Source organism: Prionailurus bengalensis, chromosome A3 (assembly GCF_016509475.1).
Source record: "Prionailurus bengalensis isolate Pbe53 chromosome A3, Fcat_Pben_1.1_paternal_pri, whole genome shotgun sequence".
Classification (NCBI taxonomy): domain Eukaryota; kingdom Metazoa; phylum Chordata; class Mammalia; order Carnivora; family Felidae; genus Prionailurus; species Prionailurus bengalensis.
Window position 1 is genome coordinate 114259475 of NC_057354.1, and position 19916 is coordinate 114279390.

At 36.1% G+C, this 19916-nt stretch overlaps 1 protein-coding gene across 26 annotated transcripts in view; it reads right to left on the reverse strand.

The window, feature by feature from the left end:
- Positions 1-19916, reverse strand: part of BIRC6 (baculoviral IAP repeat containing 6) — a 225639-nt gene that overhangs the window by 22516 nt on the left and 183207 nt on the right. For 25 of the 26 annotated variants that reach the window (XM_043553219.1, XM_043553244.1, XM_043553243.1 and 22 more), the window contains 3 exons: positions 18331-18541; positions 3612-3757; positions 2870-2980 (listed from right to left, as the gene is read on the reverse strand). In XM_043553219.1, the coding sequence (XP_043409154.1) occupies positions 2870-2980; positions 3612-3757; positions 18331-18541 (468 nt within the window). Of the gene's footprint in view, positions 1-2869; positions 2981-3611; positions 3758-6482; positions 6656-18330; positions 18542-19916 lie in introns of those variants that run through there. The other variant, XR_006292783.1, reaches the window with a different exon arrangement.

Genomic DNA, 19916 nt, shown 5'->3' on the forward strand with positions numbered 1-19916 from the left:
ATATGCCCCTCAAAAGACCAAAAATATTGAATAAAAATTCAAAATAAAATGAAGAACCTAAACAAATTAGACTAAATCTGGTTATATCCAAAGCCTCTGTCAATTACTAAAGATCAGTAAATCCAAAGTTCAGCAGTAACAGCAAATCATATGTTTTATTTTTTAATATTTATTTATTTTTGACAGAGAGACAGAGCACAAGTGAGGGAGGGGCAGAGAGCAAGGGAGACAAAGAATCTGAAGCAGGCTCCAGGCTCTGAGCTGTCAGAACACAGCCCAAAGCGGGGCTCGAACTCACAATCCGTGAGATCATGACCTGAGCCGAAGTCAGACGCTTAACTGACTGAGCCACCCATGCGCCCCCATATGTGGTTTATAAAATGCTACTTAAAATCTTAAGGGGTGCCTGGATGACAGTCCGTTAAGCGTCTGACTCTTGGTTTTGGCTCAGGTCATGATCTCAAGGTTCAAGGAATAGAGCATTGGGCTCTGCACTCATTGTGGAGCCTGCTTGGGACTCTCCCTCTCTCTGCCCTCCCCTGCTTGTACTCTCTCTCAAAAATAAATAAACATTAAAAAAAGTCTTAGAAAAAAAGAGATTTAAACTCTTAAAATATCATGACCATGGACCACTTTTTCTTCCTTCTTGTATACTCCCACCAAGTATCAGTGCTATATTTAATGGTGTGAGTGGGAAGCAACCAAATGATGTCCTCTGGCAAATCTACCAGGATCATACTAAAAAGGTCTTAGTTTTTGCAGGATTTATTTTTAACCTACTCAGGTTCTCAATGGCTCCCCAACAAAGTTACTGTCCACTTGAGGTTCAAAATTCTGTTCCATTCCATTCTATTCCACTCCACTCTGGAATTCTATTCCAGAAGTAAGACATTAAAGGTTTCAGTAGACATGCATTGGTACCTAGTTGGGGCAACTCACAGACTAAATTTCATTCAGAATCAAAGCACAATTAGACAGCCAATAAAGAAGCAGAGAAAGTTTCTTTATGCTTTTGAATCTGGAGGAGGAGGGAAACAAACAGGTTGTCACAAAGTGAAAAAAGTACACAGAAGTGTGAAGCTACAGACAAACCCATCTAATACCTGGGTTTTGCCTCAAGGCTACCAATAGTTACCTTCAACTGTATGCAGACAAACCTGAGTAGAGATATGTATCAATTATTTCACCTTAACGCAGTGCTACTGACAACTCCTGACATATTTCCAGTCTACTTCATTTGTTTTATTCTACACAATATAGTGAATTTAGTTTCAAAAAAGATTTGCAACAATATACATTAATCAAATTGTAACTATAAAGGCTTTCATTTGAGAGATTTAAAAAATGAAGTCTACTTAAAATCTGAGAGTACTTTTCCTAGTTGTGACAGTGAATGTGGCTACAAGGATCATACTGGTGGTGTGGCTTTTCCTGATAATTCTGATTATTCCTTTATATGACACCTCTCTGAGGATGTCTATAATTCATGATATATTTGTATAACAGTATTTGTTCTTGGTGTCTTGTAACTTTAAGATTACAGCAGACAATATTTTTGTTCCTTTGGTAATCATTTATAGTTATTAATATAGTATTGAATGAACCTGACATTTATTACATTTTCCTGAATTAAGTGGTTATTAAACAAAATGGTCACAACCTATCAGTGGCTGGCACAATTATCCAAAAACAAAACTGTTACATTTTTTCTGAACAACAGTATATACACGTCATCTCAATTCTTCCAATCTTAAGATAATGAACAAAAGCAGGGGCGCCTGGGTGGCTCAGTTAGTTGAGCATCCGACTTCAGCTTAGGTCATGACCTCACGGCTCGTGAGTTTGAGCCCCGCATCGGGCTCTGTGCTGACAGCTCAGAGCCTGGAGCCTGCTTCAGATTCTGTGTCTCCCTCCCTCTCTATCCCTCCCCTGCTCATGCTCTGTCTCTCTCTCAAAATCAATAAACATTAAATTAAAAAAAATTTTTTTTAAAAAGATGATGAAACAAAAGCTGCCTGAGTACTTTATCATTTTCAAATCATTTTCATATATATTACTACTGCACGTGATTTTTACTGCAAACCTGGGAAGTAAGGTAGAGCAAAAGCTAAATGATTTCCACTGAAGTTTCAAAGACAGTATGTCAAAAGTTTATGTATTTTTACACTTGCTTTAGTGTTCCTTTTCATAAAGTCAAAGTCTTTTGACTGGGTCTCAAGGTTGGAAAAGAGGCACAGATAATAACAGTTACTAATGGTCACCAAAATTTGGAATTCTAGTGTTTATTTATAGACTAACACCTTATGAGGGAGACTGGTAGGATCTTTTCACCAGTCTTTACTTGTCAAGAGTTTCAGAATAGAAAAGGATACAAGTGGACTTTACAAAACTATTATTTTCCAAAGGCAAATCTCATGGAATTCTAAAATGTTAAGAGTAACAGACTTAGTTCAAAGTGCCAGGTCTTAGCTTTCTTCTGGCCAGCAAATACAGAAATGAGAGGTCTTAAAGAAAACTACTTTCTGCACCACCCCCCCCTTTTTTTTGACATTTGACTTTATTTTTTCCCCTAGGTTTCTACTGAATCATGATTTCCAAATACAACTATAAATACAGATATAAATTTAGAGATGAAAAGATGATCAAATGTTTGCATGTATACATAGTGTGTGTGCACGCACGCGCACACACACGCGCACACACACGCGCACACACACACACACAAACACACACACACACACAGAGGATATGAAGAATTCATGGTACAAACAACTTTTAAAATCTTTCATTTACTAGAACACATTTTAATAGCACTATTACACAATATGAAACGAGATCTGAAGAAATGAAGGTTAAAATTTCAACTTACCAAACTGTAATTTCTTCATAACAGCCACATATTTTTCTTCAAGCGATTTCAATACTGATAAAGGTTTGGGTTTCATAGCCACCTTCTTTGAACATTCACCTAGTTTTTTTTCTGTTATTTAATATTTCAAGATAAATAATATAAGCATACATTTTAAAAGATTAAAACAAAAACAGTTTCTACAGTTCAAAGTTCGAATTCTAAAAAATTAACAAACTCTTCACAATTATCTTCCTGGTGTATCAGTTTAAATATAAGAGATTTTTATGTCATAAACATAACTAATAGGGCTAAAACCCTTATCAACTTTAAAGTTTATGTTCTTAAAATCTGTAAAATTAGTTTGACCCAATCAGGCAACACAGCAGACGTAAAACAATAGATAATACACTGCTAAGACATGAAAATGCTAATTTAAACTAAATTCTCACACCCAGTCTAAATGTACTCTTTCCTATCCAGTACAATGGCATTTTTCAATTTCACAACTACCAACAGGAAGAAGAGAAGTTCATGACATGTCTGTCTGCCTGCTCAATCTAGTGTGAGTGATCATACAAAGGAGAGGTAAGTATTTCAAAATTAGAGACTATTCACGATTAACTTGAAAACGTGGCAACAAAATTTTTAGGTAAATGAGCTTGCTTGCAAAGCATTAACACAGAGAAAAGAGAGAGGTAGTTTTCGGAAGTAAATGAAACATCTCTGGGTCAAAAGAAAAGCAGCAAGGACAGTTCTGTACCTTGATTTGCCTGCCGTAAACTGGTAGTGGCTGCATGCACAATCTCAGCAGTCTTCTGGATGTCCGGTACCAACAGTGTAAGTCCTTCTGGTTCTTGATCAGATGCATCTGGTTTTACTCCTGTTTTAACATTTTCCCTTTTAGATCTGAATTTTTTTTTTTAATATGGGAAGAAATGCAAGGAAAATTAAGACTTTAGGATTGAAAAACAAGTATCTCTGTTAAGTCACAGTGGTTAAAAATCAAAATGATAGTGTGTATTTCATTTGAAATACATATGATATATAGCAGAAGTAGTTTAAGTTAGACTCATTGTTGTTTTGAAGCCACAGAATAATGCCTAGCATAATAAATAAAGCTTTGGATAGGTTTTCCCTTCAAATGTGATCAATCAATCTAAATAAAAAATGAACACTGTAAAAACACCCAGATACTCGATATGTCCTTGGATCCACACTTTTAAAAACGTACTTGTAGTACAGTAATTACAAATACCTGGAAGTAGAAGAAATCATTTTCATTATCTAAAAGGGACAGAGGTCTATCCTCTGTCTTCTAAGATTTGGGAATCAAACAACCATATGTATACTTTTTCACTGTAATACTATTTGTATTTCACTCAGAGTAAGTATATTCTTTCCCAAGGGGAGAATTAAAAGATATATTCTGGAGTAAAAATGAAGGTTTATTACTAGGTATCTTAATGCAATGTGCTTTTATACATCATAACTTTATATTTAAACAGTAAGTTTTAGGGCATAATCATTTTAGAGGCATTCTCTATCCAGGGTCTAAAATGTACCCAATCTTGTATCAAATTCTGTATCATTAACAGGATGTAGTACAACAATGTCTCTGTGTATAAGGCATCAAAATGTTTCTTTAAATTTTCTAGGTGAATACAGTAGAGTTTTATTTTAAGAGTCACCGAAATTAGTAAGTGAATATCAATATCCTTTTTTGTATTTCAACTCTCAGCACATACTTTTCACTTAATAATCATCATACTATTGGTTAGATATTAAAAACTTACACTTTTGTTAATTCATTAAATAGATAATACAAACTGAAAACACATATAAATAAAGGTGTTTAAAATATTCATGCTACAGCATCACTTATTCTTCTAGCTGTATACCTACCAACAAAAGGACTTGGCAACTGTATTACAACTGTATTTCACAAAGTGAGCATGGAGATTTAGATGAGCTATAAAAAGACTAGCAGAAGGTAGAAGAGTCCTTAACAAAATAATATTGTTAGCTATGTATAAATGAACTATTCTTCAGCACAAAGACAAAAATCTGCTCAGAAGCAATTCAGTGCTTACACTTGAGGGAGCTGTTAAGAGGTAAACGAAGAAGGGCCACTCAGGTGGCTAGCAAGGGTAACCATATATAGCATTATGCGTGCGTTCTGAAGTGATTTCTGCAGTGTGTGAAAAAACTAGTACCCACAGGTATTTTTAACTAGAAGGCATAGAGTTGCCTCACCTGGCAAGATGGCTCAACTCAAAGTGTCACTGGGTTACTGTCTGAGGTTACCACTGAGGTATAAGAAATCACATAGAACGCATGGCCAACTTGGTGGATGCTATATTGTACCTCATTTCAGTCATCAATTTCTGCACAGGTACATGTATATGAACATGAGTGTTTGCATGTATATGTAAGGAGACTATAGTGAATGAATGTTGTAAGACTGAAATATCAGGCATTTTAAGTGCTGGAATCAAATAAGATACTGCCTTTTAAAAAGCTATGAAATAAAGTGGAGACTATTGCTTAATAGTACCTGATACTTTTCTTAATAAAGATGTAATGCTGGACAAGCTCAAACAGATTCTCAACTTCTGCATTTATCAACAGCTATTCACAATCAGTGTCAAACACTGAGAATCAAGAAAAGTGCAATAAGCTGTTTGACTTTCTGAATTTAGAAGGACTCCCCCACCAATTGTAAATGATTCTCCCTCTGATACCAGGGCTTAAAAAAATCTTAAGTAATAGGATCACTGACCGTAACAGGAAAACAACAGTAAGTAGTTTGAAAAACAAAAACAAAAACAAAAACAAAAACAGAAGAGCTACGGTCATAGCCACAATAAAATAAAGATGGTTTCCTAAAATCTGTCATCAAACAGTTGATCCACTGGACGCTCAATGAAGATTTCATTTAAGAAACACATCTTGCGAAGCAGAGAAGAAAGATATGAAGTGAAGTGCATTTTTCCAGAATTAGGGTGTTTTCTCCTTGAAGAAACAAGAGTGTCTGGCATGGAGAGTAAAGTGCACAACACAAGTGAGAGCAAGTCAGCCTTGGAGAGAGGACTCATCCTAAACTCCAAGCCCTATTCATGGATACCGATTTCCTAAATCCAGTTTTTAAAAGATGATTAGTAGGAGAAATTCCTATTATTAAAGTAGTCCAAACAGTCAGGATGGTAAATTTCATATATATATATATATATATTTTGGACCACAAAATTTTAAAAAGATGCTAAAAAAGTGCAAAAATACACAAAAGTTAAAAAAATATGTTGATACCAAAGGTGTGAAAGAAATGATTTTATGCATCTCCTATCGAAGATAATGGTTAACTCATAAAGCAGTTATCTTTTAGAGCTTTACACCAGGTTCAAATGAGAAATTTTTACGTGAACAACCTTGACAAAAACAGACAGGAGAAAAAGGGATAATGTCCAAAAGGTGAGAGTACTTCAAATCTACAAAGAACACACACTCCCTGCCTAATGATGACCACAACTAGTCATTGTCTGATATCCAACTACAGCCAGTAGTCTCTTTCCTATAAAAGTTGCAGGTTACTGTCAACCCATATGTAGGCCCAGCTCATGAAAAAAGGCCATACCTTCGCTCACATCCTGAAGTCTGTGGGAAAAGCTATTTGAGTTCAAGGCACCTAGCTGGAAGTAGGTCTCTGAGACTGACAATGGATCCAACATGGTAAAAGCAATCAGCGACGGCCGCTACCATGGTATCCGCTGCTTTGTGCATACGTTGAATCTGGTTGTGATCACTGCCCTGAAGAAATACGAGGAATCAACTGAAGTTTCTACTATTGCACAGAATTATCTGCAAACATTTTCCACTATGCTGTGAATTCCAACTAAACGGCTAACAAATTAAGCAAATTTTGGCTCTCTGACATGTAATTTGAACTAGGATGTGAGCAAAATGGGTAAATCTTTCTTGTAAAAACAAAAGAAAAAAATCCCCATAATTCAATATTCAGTTACAGTGCCCTACCTCTGCTAACACTGTCACCCAAAATAAGTTGGATCTTTGTAAGACTAAATGCAAAATATCAGAATTATGTTATTTTATAATCTATAAACCGAAAATAGCTTAATATAGCTATTTTCTTGGTAGAACATAAAGAAAGATCACCTCCATTCCCTGAACTCCTAATTCTAAAGTCAAAACAGTTGAAATAAACATTTAAAAAGTACAGCCATGTTGAACAAGTAATCTGGAGACAACATGCTGACATATCCAGATTCCAGAACTATTAAGAACTAGCATCTTAGAGAAAGATTCTAAAACTGTAAGCAAATGAAACTTCTACATTTCTCTGTAAACCAATGCATCATATAATATTCCACAGTTCTAAAGCTCTTTGTCAGGGATAAAGTCTAAAATGAATTAAGATTAAAAGTAAGCAGGAAGATTTAGAAAATACATTACTGTGGAGAACTATTTGCTTCTAATTATCTCCAGAAAACATGAAAATTCTTGAAATGCACCAGTAAATGGAGCAAAGACCTCTGTAAGATGAATGCTTTTCATTATTAGTTTAAACCTTAATTTTTAATTCTGATTCCCTTTTTTTAAACTCTTTCCAAACGGAAGTGTCAGTTTTAGTTTTCAATAGGATTTAAAATTGAAAACATAATCTCCATTGTCTTGGGAAGCATAAATGAGCACTATAGAAGGAAATATTCAAACAGAGGGTACGATAAGCCTTTTAAAAATAAACCCTTGATTTCTAGATTAGATAAAAATATAATTTCTAGGTCAGATTAAACATCACAGGACAAAATGAAGGTACTGTGTGCTGTTGTGGAATGGAGTTGCCACAAATAATACGCTTTACCAAGGGATAATCCAACTGAGGCAAATAAAAGATAGTAAAATAAACATTGGCATCATTGTCTCCATCACCGAGTAAAAGGTTGATGAACTATGAAACTCGTTCAAGGTCATCAAAAACAGAAACTTAAAAAAAAAATGTAGGTATGATTATAACAAATGCTTCTTGGTTATGAAACCAGGCCTCTTTCATTTTGTAGGTGTTAGAAGCAGAGGAAGAACAGGAGAAACTACGAAATGTTTTTCCAACAGAAACAAAGGTAGGAGGGCTAGAAATGAAATTCTCTGGTAACTAACTGAAGCCCTAGAGGAACTAGCCTAAGGCTGTTAAAATGAGAGTGACAGAAAATACGCCTCTGAAAAAGAGGTCAATTAATCTTATTGCTTAGTTACATAAAAAGGAATTGGGTATTTCGACAAGAGAATTAAATTATTTTCATTTTATTAAAAAAATTATTTTTAATGTTTAATTTAGTTTTGAGAGAGAGAGACAGAGAGACATAATGTGAGCAGGCGAGTGGCAGAGAGAGAGGGAGACACAGAATCCCAAGCAGGCTCCAGGCTCTGAGCTGTCAGCACAGAGCCCGACACGGGGCTCGAACTCACAGATGGCAAGATCATGACCTGAGCCAAAGTTGAATGCTCAACCAACTGAGCCACCCAGGTGCCCTATTTATTTTTAAAAGTTTATTTATTTTACTTTGGGGGGGTGGCGGGGGTGGGGGGGAGGGAGTGTGAGCAGGGAGGAGGGGAGAGTGTGAGCAGGGGAGCAGGGGAAGGGGCAGAGAGAGAGGGAAGGAGAGAGAAACAGAGAGAGAGAATGAATCCTAAGCAGGCTCTATGTTGTCAGTACAGAGCCTGACATGGGCCTCATGAACCATGAGATCATGACCTGAGCTGAAATCAAGAGTCAGATGCTTAACCTACTAAGCCACTCAGGTGCCGCAGAATTCAGTTATTTCTAAAATATGATGAACTTTCTTATACCAGAAGATGCTTCGAAATAGCTAAGGGAAATGGAAATAAAAGATGTTTGCTTTAATGCTGTTAAAGAGAAGTTCAAATCCAGAACGCCTCATACTCAATACAGACATTTGTGATGCATCCTTATTAGCAATTCAGATTATTTGACTGACAACAAGTCCCTCTTCCAAATTTTTGGTCAAACTGTCAATTACTAAATATACTAAATAGGATTATTTGCCTACTAGAGTCCAGTAGGAAAAGTCTGCATAGAAGATCAAAGATAAAATGAATGGTCTTCACCCCTGCTCCAAGGAAGCTATGAAGTGTCACACTGATTCAAAAGTGAAACCAAACTACTATGGCTTACTCTGACTTTGTTTTGAGAGAAAAGGTTGGAATAGCCAGCAGAAACTGAATTTCACCAGGACTGATATGTAAAAGCTGAAGGGGTCACATCTTCACAGTGTGACTATGTTGTGGGCAAAAGAATGAATTTTCACACTAGACAATTATATTTCAAATGGAAATGATTATACATGTATGTGTGTGTATATAAAAGTTTATATATATATACACACACAAAAGTTTAAAGTATTATGTTATGTTACCTGTGCCACAGATCCCTTCATTAACAAGATGAGTTGCTTTCAAGTTCTCATGTTTAAGTCTAAAATAAAATGTTGATCAATAAGTGGTCATAAATGGGAGGAGGAATGTTTCTGCTTATTTTTCAAATACCAACTATTGCTACACAAGTTCTTTAACTATCCCTTGACAAGAGAGTTAAAGATATCAGGAATGTAAGGTATACAAAGACAGCAATAACATTCAGGAGACAGAAAATAATAGAGTGTGTGGAGGATGGGGAGAGCCTTCTTTCATCACACAGAGAAAACAATTTTATCACCTATGCCCTGCCCTAATCTATGCAAGTGGATACCAAATCAGATTGAAAAGACAGCAGAGGAAAAACACACACAGTGGTAATTAAGAAAATACCAGAGAAATGCTTTTCATAAATTCTTTATTATTTTTTTTCAAGAGAGAGCACAATTGGGAGAGAGCGGCAGAGGGAGAAAGAGAATTCAAAACAAGTTCCATGCTCAGTGTGGAGCCAAAGGCTGGGCTCGATCCCGTGACCCTGAGATCACGACCTGAGCCAAAATCGAGAGGTGGCACACTCAACGGACTGAGCCACCCAGCCACCCCCTGCTTTTTATTAATTCTTTTGACCAAGAAAAACATCAAATGGGTAATGCTGACTCACTCTTCATTTAAGTGGTAAGTATACAAAGTTGCTCTCTGCTCATGTACGAGAGAGACCAAAAAACAGTGAGGCTTAGGTTTACTTTAGCAATGTAGTAATTACTACTTAGGCACAACACAAATGCTATCATATCTAAGGTAATATGCTGCCTTTTAAGAACCTATCATGACTTGAAAATTCTTCAGGTAATGAAAAAAGGTCAGTAAAAGGAAATTATCAGAAAAACTCTGTAGAATTTGCATTATTGTATATGCTTTTATAATTACTAAAAGCAAAATTTTTAATTAGAAAAACAATTTTACTTCACTATCAACATTAAAAAAAATTATATATCCTAAATATCTAAAACCAGCTCAGAAAAAAGTCCACCTCTCCAATTTCTAATTATTCACTGATGCACAAACTGAATTGTTCTTTGGAAGTTAGGTTTAACTTAGTGGATAAATATATTTGGGAGTTATCACAGCTTTGCCACAAAGTATCAGAGAACCTGGAACAAACCAAAGTATTTATGGACCTTGTTTTCCTCATTTATAAAAAGGAATATCTGAACTACCTTAAGTCTAGACAGTCCCCTTATAGCTCTAAAACCTACAGATAATATGGAACAGGTTATTTGTTAGGATGTGCCTGGAAGGATTTGTTATAAACTAAACCTTGTTAGCAAGACACTTCAAATGCAGCAATTCACAGTGCTTGAAATTGCATCTGGGATAAAGACCATGGAAACTGTCCTGAAACATAAAGCTCATATAATGTAATTTGATAAGGAATAATCATTTTATATTGTTATGTTATGCTACTGAGATAGAAATATTAAGTCAACTTATAATTTTTTACAGTTTTTTTGTTAGTCATTAAAAAAATATTTTTTTAAAAAGTAGACTGCACACCTAGCACAGAGTGTATCACAGGGCTTTAACTCACAACCCTGAGATAAATATCTGAGCTGAGATCAAGAGTCAGACACTTAACCAAATGAGCCACCCAGGCACCCCTTAAAAATTTAAAAAAAAAAAAAAAAAAAAAATTTTTTTTCTTTTAAGCAGGCTCCACGCCCAATGCATAGTATGCTCCAGTGACTGTGCCAGCAAGGCACACTGTTAATCACTTAAATAATAGAATAACTTGTATTTTGGCATTTGATCAATGTGTTCTCAAGAAACAGCTAAGCCTCAAGTATAGCCATTATACAAGCATGAAGCCTAAGTGATAACTGAACTATTTTGGTAAGATACAGTAACAGTGGTCTATCTGGAGTAAGGTTCAATCGACTTGTCTTTTTTCATATAAATTTATTGAAAACATTTTTTAATATTTATTTACCTTTGAGAGAGAGACAGAGCATGAGAGGGGGAGGGGCAGAGAGGGAGACACAGAATCTGAAGCAGGCTCCAGGCTCTGAGCTGTCAGCACAGAGCCTGACACGGGACTTGAACTCATGAACCATGATCATGACCTGAGCTGAAGTCAGAGGTTAACTGACTGAGCCACCCAGGCACCCCTAAAAAATTTTGTTTTTAATAATGAACAACATAGGCATCAGGAGACGGGGAGCAATGTGCAGATTTATAACCTATTAGTAAGTTTTTAATGTTAAACTCTTAAGCAGTAGTTTCATTCTCTTTCAAACAACGGTAATAAATATTTTCTTGCCTACTGCATACAGCAGGGGAAACTAATAAATACACATTTAAAAACTTCTGAAACTGTATACACTCCACAGAAGCTAAAGTTCTATTACTTCTTTATATTTTTATATGACTACATGCTACTCTAAATTTATTAAAACTTAATCCATTATTTAAAGCAGTTTGGATAATTCTCAAGAAACAAAAAAGGAAATCAATGAAAGCACAGAGGCTGTAACACAAATACTATACTAAGCAAAAATACTTCAAACTGGCAGAACAAAAGGAATACAATCAATCTGACAGTTATGAAAATTCACTTTCACCAGATTCCGATCTTTTATAATTGGTATAAAATTCAGTGGTAGTGACTTTGGACTTATACATCAATGAGTATCTAATCACAGACTGTCTCTGGCATGTGGGTAACATTGCTTACACCTTCTATATACATCTTTGGCCCTCTACTTTTGACACACTCTGTCATTCTCAATGCACTTCCTCTCCATCTCTCTCTCTCGCTCTCTCTCGGTCCCTAGGGAACTATTTCTTCCCACTGCTTGTAGGCCTAAAAATTATAAGTATTAACCACAAAAATCATTAAATCATTAAACTGAAGAAAAAAGCCAGAAATTAAGATGTTGTGTAGAAAATAAATGAGAAGCCAGTAAACTTTTTCTGCATTAGGCCAAAAAGAAAAAGGTTTTTCTGAGAAATGGAATGTTTATGGTAATGAAAAATTTTAACCACCACGAAGGGAGTTAATTCCACTTAGAGTGTTAATCTTGTGTGGATGAATATTCAACTTTTTGCTCTTCACAGGTGCCTACTATATCGCAGGAGACAAGTAAAGGAAATGGAGCTCTTTATCACTTTTGAAATCCTTTGTTCTATTGAAGTGATGACTAAAGTGGCTTTTGAATAATGTCTCTGAAATAAAGTAATAAACTCTATTATTGAGGCAAAATTAAATAGCACCAATATTTACAGTTTAACCATTTCCCCGTTTTCACTAAAATTATTATAAAAAGTTTCAAATGAACAAGAAAAAAACTACACAATTTCCTAATGGTAGCATCATGAAACGCTCCAATATTGTTTAGGTTTTAAGTAATAAATAATGGAAGAAAATGACCTAAGTAGAAAATTGTATTACATAACTTACAGGCACAGTTGAAGTGTGCTTTAAAATTGCTACAGAACTAATATACAAAACATGTCATCTATATTTCATTTATTTTGAAAGAGAGAGAGAGTGCACATAGAAGTGTGAGCAGGGGAGGAAGGAAGGGCGGGTGTGGGGTGGGGGTGGGGGTGGGGGTGGGGGTGGGGGGTGAGAATCCCAAGCAGGCTCCCAGTTGTGAGCACAGAGGCCACGTGGGGCTCCATCTCAAAAAATCTCAAGAATCGTGAGATCATGATCTGAGCCAAAATCAAGAGTTGGATCTTAACTGAATGAGCCACCCAGGTGCCCCTATATCATCTATAGTTTTAAAAAATCAATTTCTGAAAAAATCCTGATACCTAATTACCTTTAATCTTGTCTATTTCAGACAAAAGCAGGAAAGTGTTGAATGTAAAATTCTCTATTTTGAAGTGATACACTTCGGCCATTCTTTTTTGCTTCCTAATCCCTGATTTATCTTAATCTAAAAGCTTACTAAAAATCAGTCTACAACAATATTAATCAGTTTGTCTATGCTAACCATTAGACTCAAATTAACCCTATGCAGTTATTATAAACCGTGAATCTTGAAAGGACAGGTTAGGAAAGGAGGTAAGTAATAAAAATATAGAATCATGAATAAAAGAATACTAGAATATTATCATCTTTAGGAAGCTCTTAATGCAAACTGTACAGTCAATATTTAACAACTGCCTAAGGAATGTCAACTTCAAGCCAGGAAAGAGGAATGTAGTAAGCTAGAAGTACATTCATTCCCCGAGTGGTGCTCTGGTTTCACTAAATATCAATCCCACCAGTCATCAAACTATCCTCACCTACAAGAGATCATTGTTTTAATTCAGGTATAATTATAATCGAAGGAAATTGAAACATGCCTCAGAGTCTATTACTTTAAAAATTAAGATTCAGAAGCTACTTTTCAGATATATGTATGTGTGTGCATTGATATATACATGCATATATAATTATATCTCACATATAATAACAACAGCTCAGTAATTACAGAACTAGTAGGTGTAAAAGGCATTCCCACGGTGTCATGCCACTGTGCCAACAACTCAAGTTCCTCCTCTAAGCAGTCACTCTTGCTCGAGCCTTTGGTTACACAGAAAGTGGGTAATGCGGGGCGCCTGGGTGGCGCAGTCGGTTAAGCGTCCGACTTCAGCCAGGTCACGATCTCGCGGTCCGGGAGTTCAAGCCCCGCGTCAGGCTCTGGGCTGATGGCTCAGAGCCTGGAGCCTGTTTCCGATTCTGTGTCTCCCTCTCTCTCTGCCCCTCCCCCGTTCATGCTCTGTCTCTCTCTGTCCCAAAAATAAAAATAAATGTTGAAAAAAAAAAAAAAAAAAGAAAGTGGGTAATGCAAATCCGATCAGATCTCTGAAATCCTTTCAGTAGCTCATCACCACATTTAAGAGCAAGTAACTGTAAATACACCCCTCTTCACCTTCTAGCTCCTGCTTTCATCTCTAGTTTCATCTCCCATGCATATACCATAACTAGTCACACCAAATTTCTTCAGGTTTCCCTGAACATGTGATACTTTCTTTCACTGCTAACATTATTCCCAGTTTGGTATAGCAGGCCACTGCACACTTCATTTAGCTAATTCCTACTTACTCCTAAATATAATCACAAATTTCCACTGCACAAATTAGGTAAATGATGTGCCTTTTCAGTTTCTTAACAGTATCTTTCTGTTTCCTCTTACAGAAGGGTTCAAAGTGTGGGTGGGGGAGAGTCGGCTCACCTATATCATCTCGTTCACTCTTTGAATTTTGAGATCAAAATCAGTTGGGACAGAATAATCTCAGTCAGGTTATTCCCGGCAGGAGAATAACTTCCTTTCAATACTGGGGCAAAACATTCTCATTTCTCTCATCCACAAAAGGGAGATAAAAATTGTAAATATATACAGAAGAAATAATTTTAATGAAAATCATTACACGTAACCACGATCATCTAGGGACCTGCAGACTGCACAGCAAATCTATTTTTTCTTTATTTAAGATAAACAAATGGTCACATATAAATGATACAAATTTCATTCGAAGGGGAAAAACTGCATTCCCTTTGTGTATGCTTGGTTTAAAAAAAGGAACATATGAGAAGTTAACAAGGCATAACAAGGGAAAAATGAGGAAATAAAGTATATAAATAAAATATATAAACATAATAAGTACTTGCTTTAACTTAAAAAAAAAAACCATACTAAAAAGATGTACTTTATTCATCCTTACATTTTTTATTGAGAGCAGAGACAAAAAGAACATAAACATTTTCTGAGCGGAGGTACACCTACACATTATTTTTAAAGTCACAGCTCCAAACCCTGATAATGCCACAAAACATATACTAAAAGTGATCAATGAACAGAACATATTTGCCTTGACCATTGTTTTCTCAAAAGTATCCTGGTTAAAAAAAAAAAAAAAAAAAATGCAGTTGGGATCAAGTAGGCAGGTGGGGAGAGGGGAAGTTTTATACTTTCAAACAGTGTTAAAATTGAACTTAGCCAATTTCTGTGGGTATAAACTCTTTAAGGAAACTGGACAATTCTGCTCACTTTATTAAAGTTCTATCATTATGAAAATATAAAAAGAAATACATCTTAGGTCTTGACAGTCTGGAAGAGAATAGATTTTACCCTCTCTGTGTGAAGTGGAAAATGAATTCTCAATGTACCAAACCTCAAAAGGCAAGTAGGGATGCTATAACATGTATGTCTTTGATGGTTTCTTTTTCTAACAGAGGCTGTAAAATATAACAGATATCATGAACAATCTTGACTAAGAAGAATACTCAAATCCTAAGGTAAAACTCACTAGCATTGTTTCTACATTACGAAAGCAGAGCTATTAAAAATAGCTATTGCAGAGTCACCATAAAGATAAAACAACATAAATAAAATGAGCTCTGAACAGTCATTATGATCTTTACATACATGTTCTGGTGATAGAAAATTTAGAGTGTGAAGTACCATTTTTTTCTTACTGAAGAAGGAAGGAAAGAATTTGAAGAATAATTTTTTTTTTCCAGTAGGAAAAGCAGAAAACCAAAGCTCCAGTCAAATGACACTTGTTATTATCTATCTGAAATTAAATTTTTTTTTTAATTTTTTTTCAACGTTTATTTACTTTTGGGACAGAGAGAGACAGAGCATGAACGGGGGAGGGGCAGAGAGAGAGGGAGACACAGAATCGGAAACAGGCTCCAGGCTCTGAGCCATCAGCCCAGAGCCTGACGCGGGGCTCGAACTCACGGACCGTGAGATCGTGACCTGGCTGAAGTCGGACGCTTAACTGACTGCGCCACCCAGGCGCCCCTGAAATTAAATTTTTACAGTGAATCATGAATACAGTTTATACAGAAGTCAAGTTTACTTTTAAAAAATTATACTGCGTATGTTATAGAGGCAGGAAATATATTAACTTAGGAAAAGCAACAAAAAGGCTACTCTAGGCATACTAATTCCAATCACTGCATCTTCTGTAATTACCTTAGAACTCAATACACTGTAACTTCATTTTTGCAGGATCCAACAGAAATTATAGCTTAAGGAAATACATAATATAGAGTTGTCCATATTTTAATGGTCTTATTTTCACATTTAGACTGTCATAAATTTGTGATTATTATTTTTAATGAAAGTGATAATTATAACTACATTCCTAATCTTTTTTTTTTAATTTTAAAAAAAAATTTTTTTTTCAACGTTTATTTATTTTTTGGGGGACAGAGAGAGACAGAGCATGAACGGGGGAGGGTCAGAGAGAGAGGGAGACACAGAATCGGAAACAGGCTCCAGGCTCTGAGCCATCAGCCCAGAGCCCGACGCGGGGCTCGAACTCACAGACCGCGAGATCGTGACCTGGCTGAAGTCGGACGCTTAACCGACTGTGCCACCCAGGCGCCCCTACATTCCTAATCTTTATGCAATTTTTTCATCTAAGAAATAGAATACTCCTGGGAAAAAACACTCCATTTCATAAAAAATTTCAATACATCTCAAAACACAAAAATATGAGGTACAGAAACACAGGGCAAGATCCCTCTAAAAAAACACAGGGCAAGATTCCCCCTAAAAATACTCAAAAGCTCTGCATATTTTATATTAAATGCTTTGTCAAGAACTGTATGTTTATTGTACAATAAGGAACAGAGATGACCAGGGTAGAGATGGGATGATCAATTAGAAGTTTCTCAATGAGACATTAGCTCAATTAGAAAATTAGACCTTCAGTTCAATTATGACATGACACCTTGTTTAGGTAATTATACCAGCTGCCTAGATTACCAGTTAGATTTCTGACACGATGAAGGTGGGGACCAAACATAATGTTCTCTTTTCTACAACAGAAACTATCTCACTATCAAGGAAAATATACCTTTACATTGTCCTTCCCTGGTGAAAGAGTAGTATGAACCTACAGCTCTTTTGTTTCCACCAACTGGCTCTTCTTTAATCTTTTGTTCAAATTATGATTTTTATTGCCTGGTAGTGAGCCACTAGCTTTAAAAGTGATAGTGACAATACAATAAATGAACAGTCAGGATTATCTCAGCAGCTGACTCCTCCCTGAAAAAATTATTCTTCCAGTGACCAAATCTCTGCCATTGCTTGATGTCTACTGTGTTTCTCAAATTTATTATCTTAAAAAAATACGTGAGAATAGGTAGAATATATTGTAAAGATGGTAAAGAACATTAATTGACTCAAAAGACCACTGACAAAAGAATAAACTCCCATTTGCAGTATAAATGCTCTAAAAACCAGAATTTGGCCATCTACGTAAAACGGATAACCACTGAAGAGATTCTGCTAAGACAAAGAAAAAGGTTTGCCAGGTAACTTAAAAAGAGTTTTTGTTTTCAGAACTCATCATCTGAATCTAATGAGGTATAAACTTAAGCCAAACATTCATTAAATAATTAAATTTACCAAGAAGATAAACACTAACTTTATTATAACTTCGAGAAATACTGAATCTTCTCACTTCTAAAAAAAGATTATAGCATGAATTATAGCATGTATCACAATGAAATAGGAGTAATCCATAAATCCAACAATTCTATTTCTATGAATCTACTGTGTGGAGATTTCTACAAGCCTCAAAAGACGTATGTCTGAGTTTATAAAATGAAAAAAGCCCAAATGTCCACTAACAGATGGTTAAGTAAAACATAGCATCTCTATGCTATGCATAATTGGTAGTATTAAAAACAATGTCAGCCCAAATGTATTTACAGACACTGAAAGGTGTCTTTGTCCTCAATATGGACTAAAACTAGCATCCATCTGTATAATCAGTACAATATGACAGAATTTAAGAAAAACTCTATACCTAAAGCCCTAAGATTGCACAAGCAGATGTCTGATAAGCCAATGTAAATAAATGTTTCTGAGTGTAGGATTTGGTGGATACTTTTTCTTTGTAGTTTTATATCTTGCTTGTGTGCATATGTGTTTAATCAGCACATGTCATTTAAGAAAACCCACAAAGTTAGTTTCACAAGATTGTTAGGGGTACAATCAAGAGCAATGAACCAAGTATACTACCTTAAACGGTTGGTGTAGGTATCAACACACGTCTTCATTTTGGCTAATAATGTACCAACAGAAGTCTGGCACTCTGACTGTTCTTCTTCCTCTTCACCATTCTCTGTAGAAAGAGGCAACAGTAGGGGCACCATGGACGTACAAGAAGCAATGGCCCGGAGCAATTCCAGCAGAGCTCGATAGAGTGGCACATGTCTTGCCATATCAAGAACTGTAAAAGGAAAGGGAAAAGCATAAAATGAGAACATGTGCAATATAAAAGTCCACAGCCATGTAGCTTCTACTCAGATCTTAAGATTGATTGGTTACTTGGTAAATGAGCTAATGCCGATGTTTATGAAGCACCACGTGCTAAGTATAATAATCATTAGTTCAAATGTTTTATTTATTTATTTTTTTGAGAGAGAGATTGAGCGCGAATGTGTGCGGTGCTTGAGGGAGAGGTGAATCTTAAGCAGGTTCCATGCTCAGGGTGGAGCATGATGCTTAACTGACCTAGCCACCCAAGCACCCCTCCAATGTTTTCTTAAAAGCACATGTATCGAAGAATAAATGCCCCACTCTAAGAACATATACCACATCTACAATTTTTATAAGTTGTTTTGCTAGGTTTTGTAGTTTTCTTCCAACTGGAATTTACTTTTGTGATCATGTGAGATAAAGACTTAACTAACAGGGGCACCTACGTGGTTCAGTCGGTTAAGCGGCTGACTCATTTTAGCTCAGGTCATGATCTCATGGTTTGTTGAGACTGAGCCCTGTATACGGGGCTCTGCACTGACAGTGCAAACCGTAACTGTTTTTTTTTAAGTGTATTTATTTATTCTGAGAGAGAGAGAGAGAGAATGCCTGCAGAGAATGAGAGAGCATCTCCAAAAAGGCTCCACCCGGGGAAGGAAAAAAAAAAAAAAAAAAGAGGTTAGAATGGGAGACAGCCAAAGCATAAGAGACTGTTAAAAACTGAGAACTGAGGGTTGATGGGGGGTGGGAGGGAGGAGAGGGTGGGTGATGGGTATTGAGGAGGGCACCTTTTGGGATGAGCACTGGGCGTTGTATGGAAACCGATTTGTCAATAAATTTCATAAAAAAACAAAAAACAAAAAACAAAAAACAAAAAAACAAAAAGGCTCCACCCAGCATAGAGCCTGACTCAGGCTCAATCCCACAACAGCAAGACTCTATATATATATATTTTTTTTTAAAATAAGCTCTACACTCAGTGTGGGGCTTGAACTCATGACCCTGAGATCAAGGGTTGCGTGTTCTACTAAGCCGGCCAGACACCCTAACAACTTTTTCCCACCCCAGTTACTGAATAAAGTTATGCCATAAATATTCACTGAAAACATGCTGCTTGACAGGCTGAGAATACAGCAGTGAAGAAAATAAACAAAAATCCCTGCTCTCATGTAGCTTACGTTCTATGTAGAGGGCAAATGAGTAAAAAAATTTTTTCAGATGCTAACAAGGGACTCTGATTGCTACACACACAAAGACTGAAACCGGGAAGGAGAAGTGGAGGAGTACCTACTGGAGGCAGAAATTGCTTCACTGCCCACAGACCTATACTGAGATTAGAGTATGGG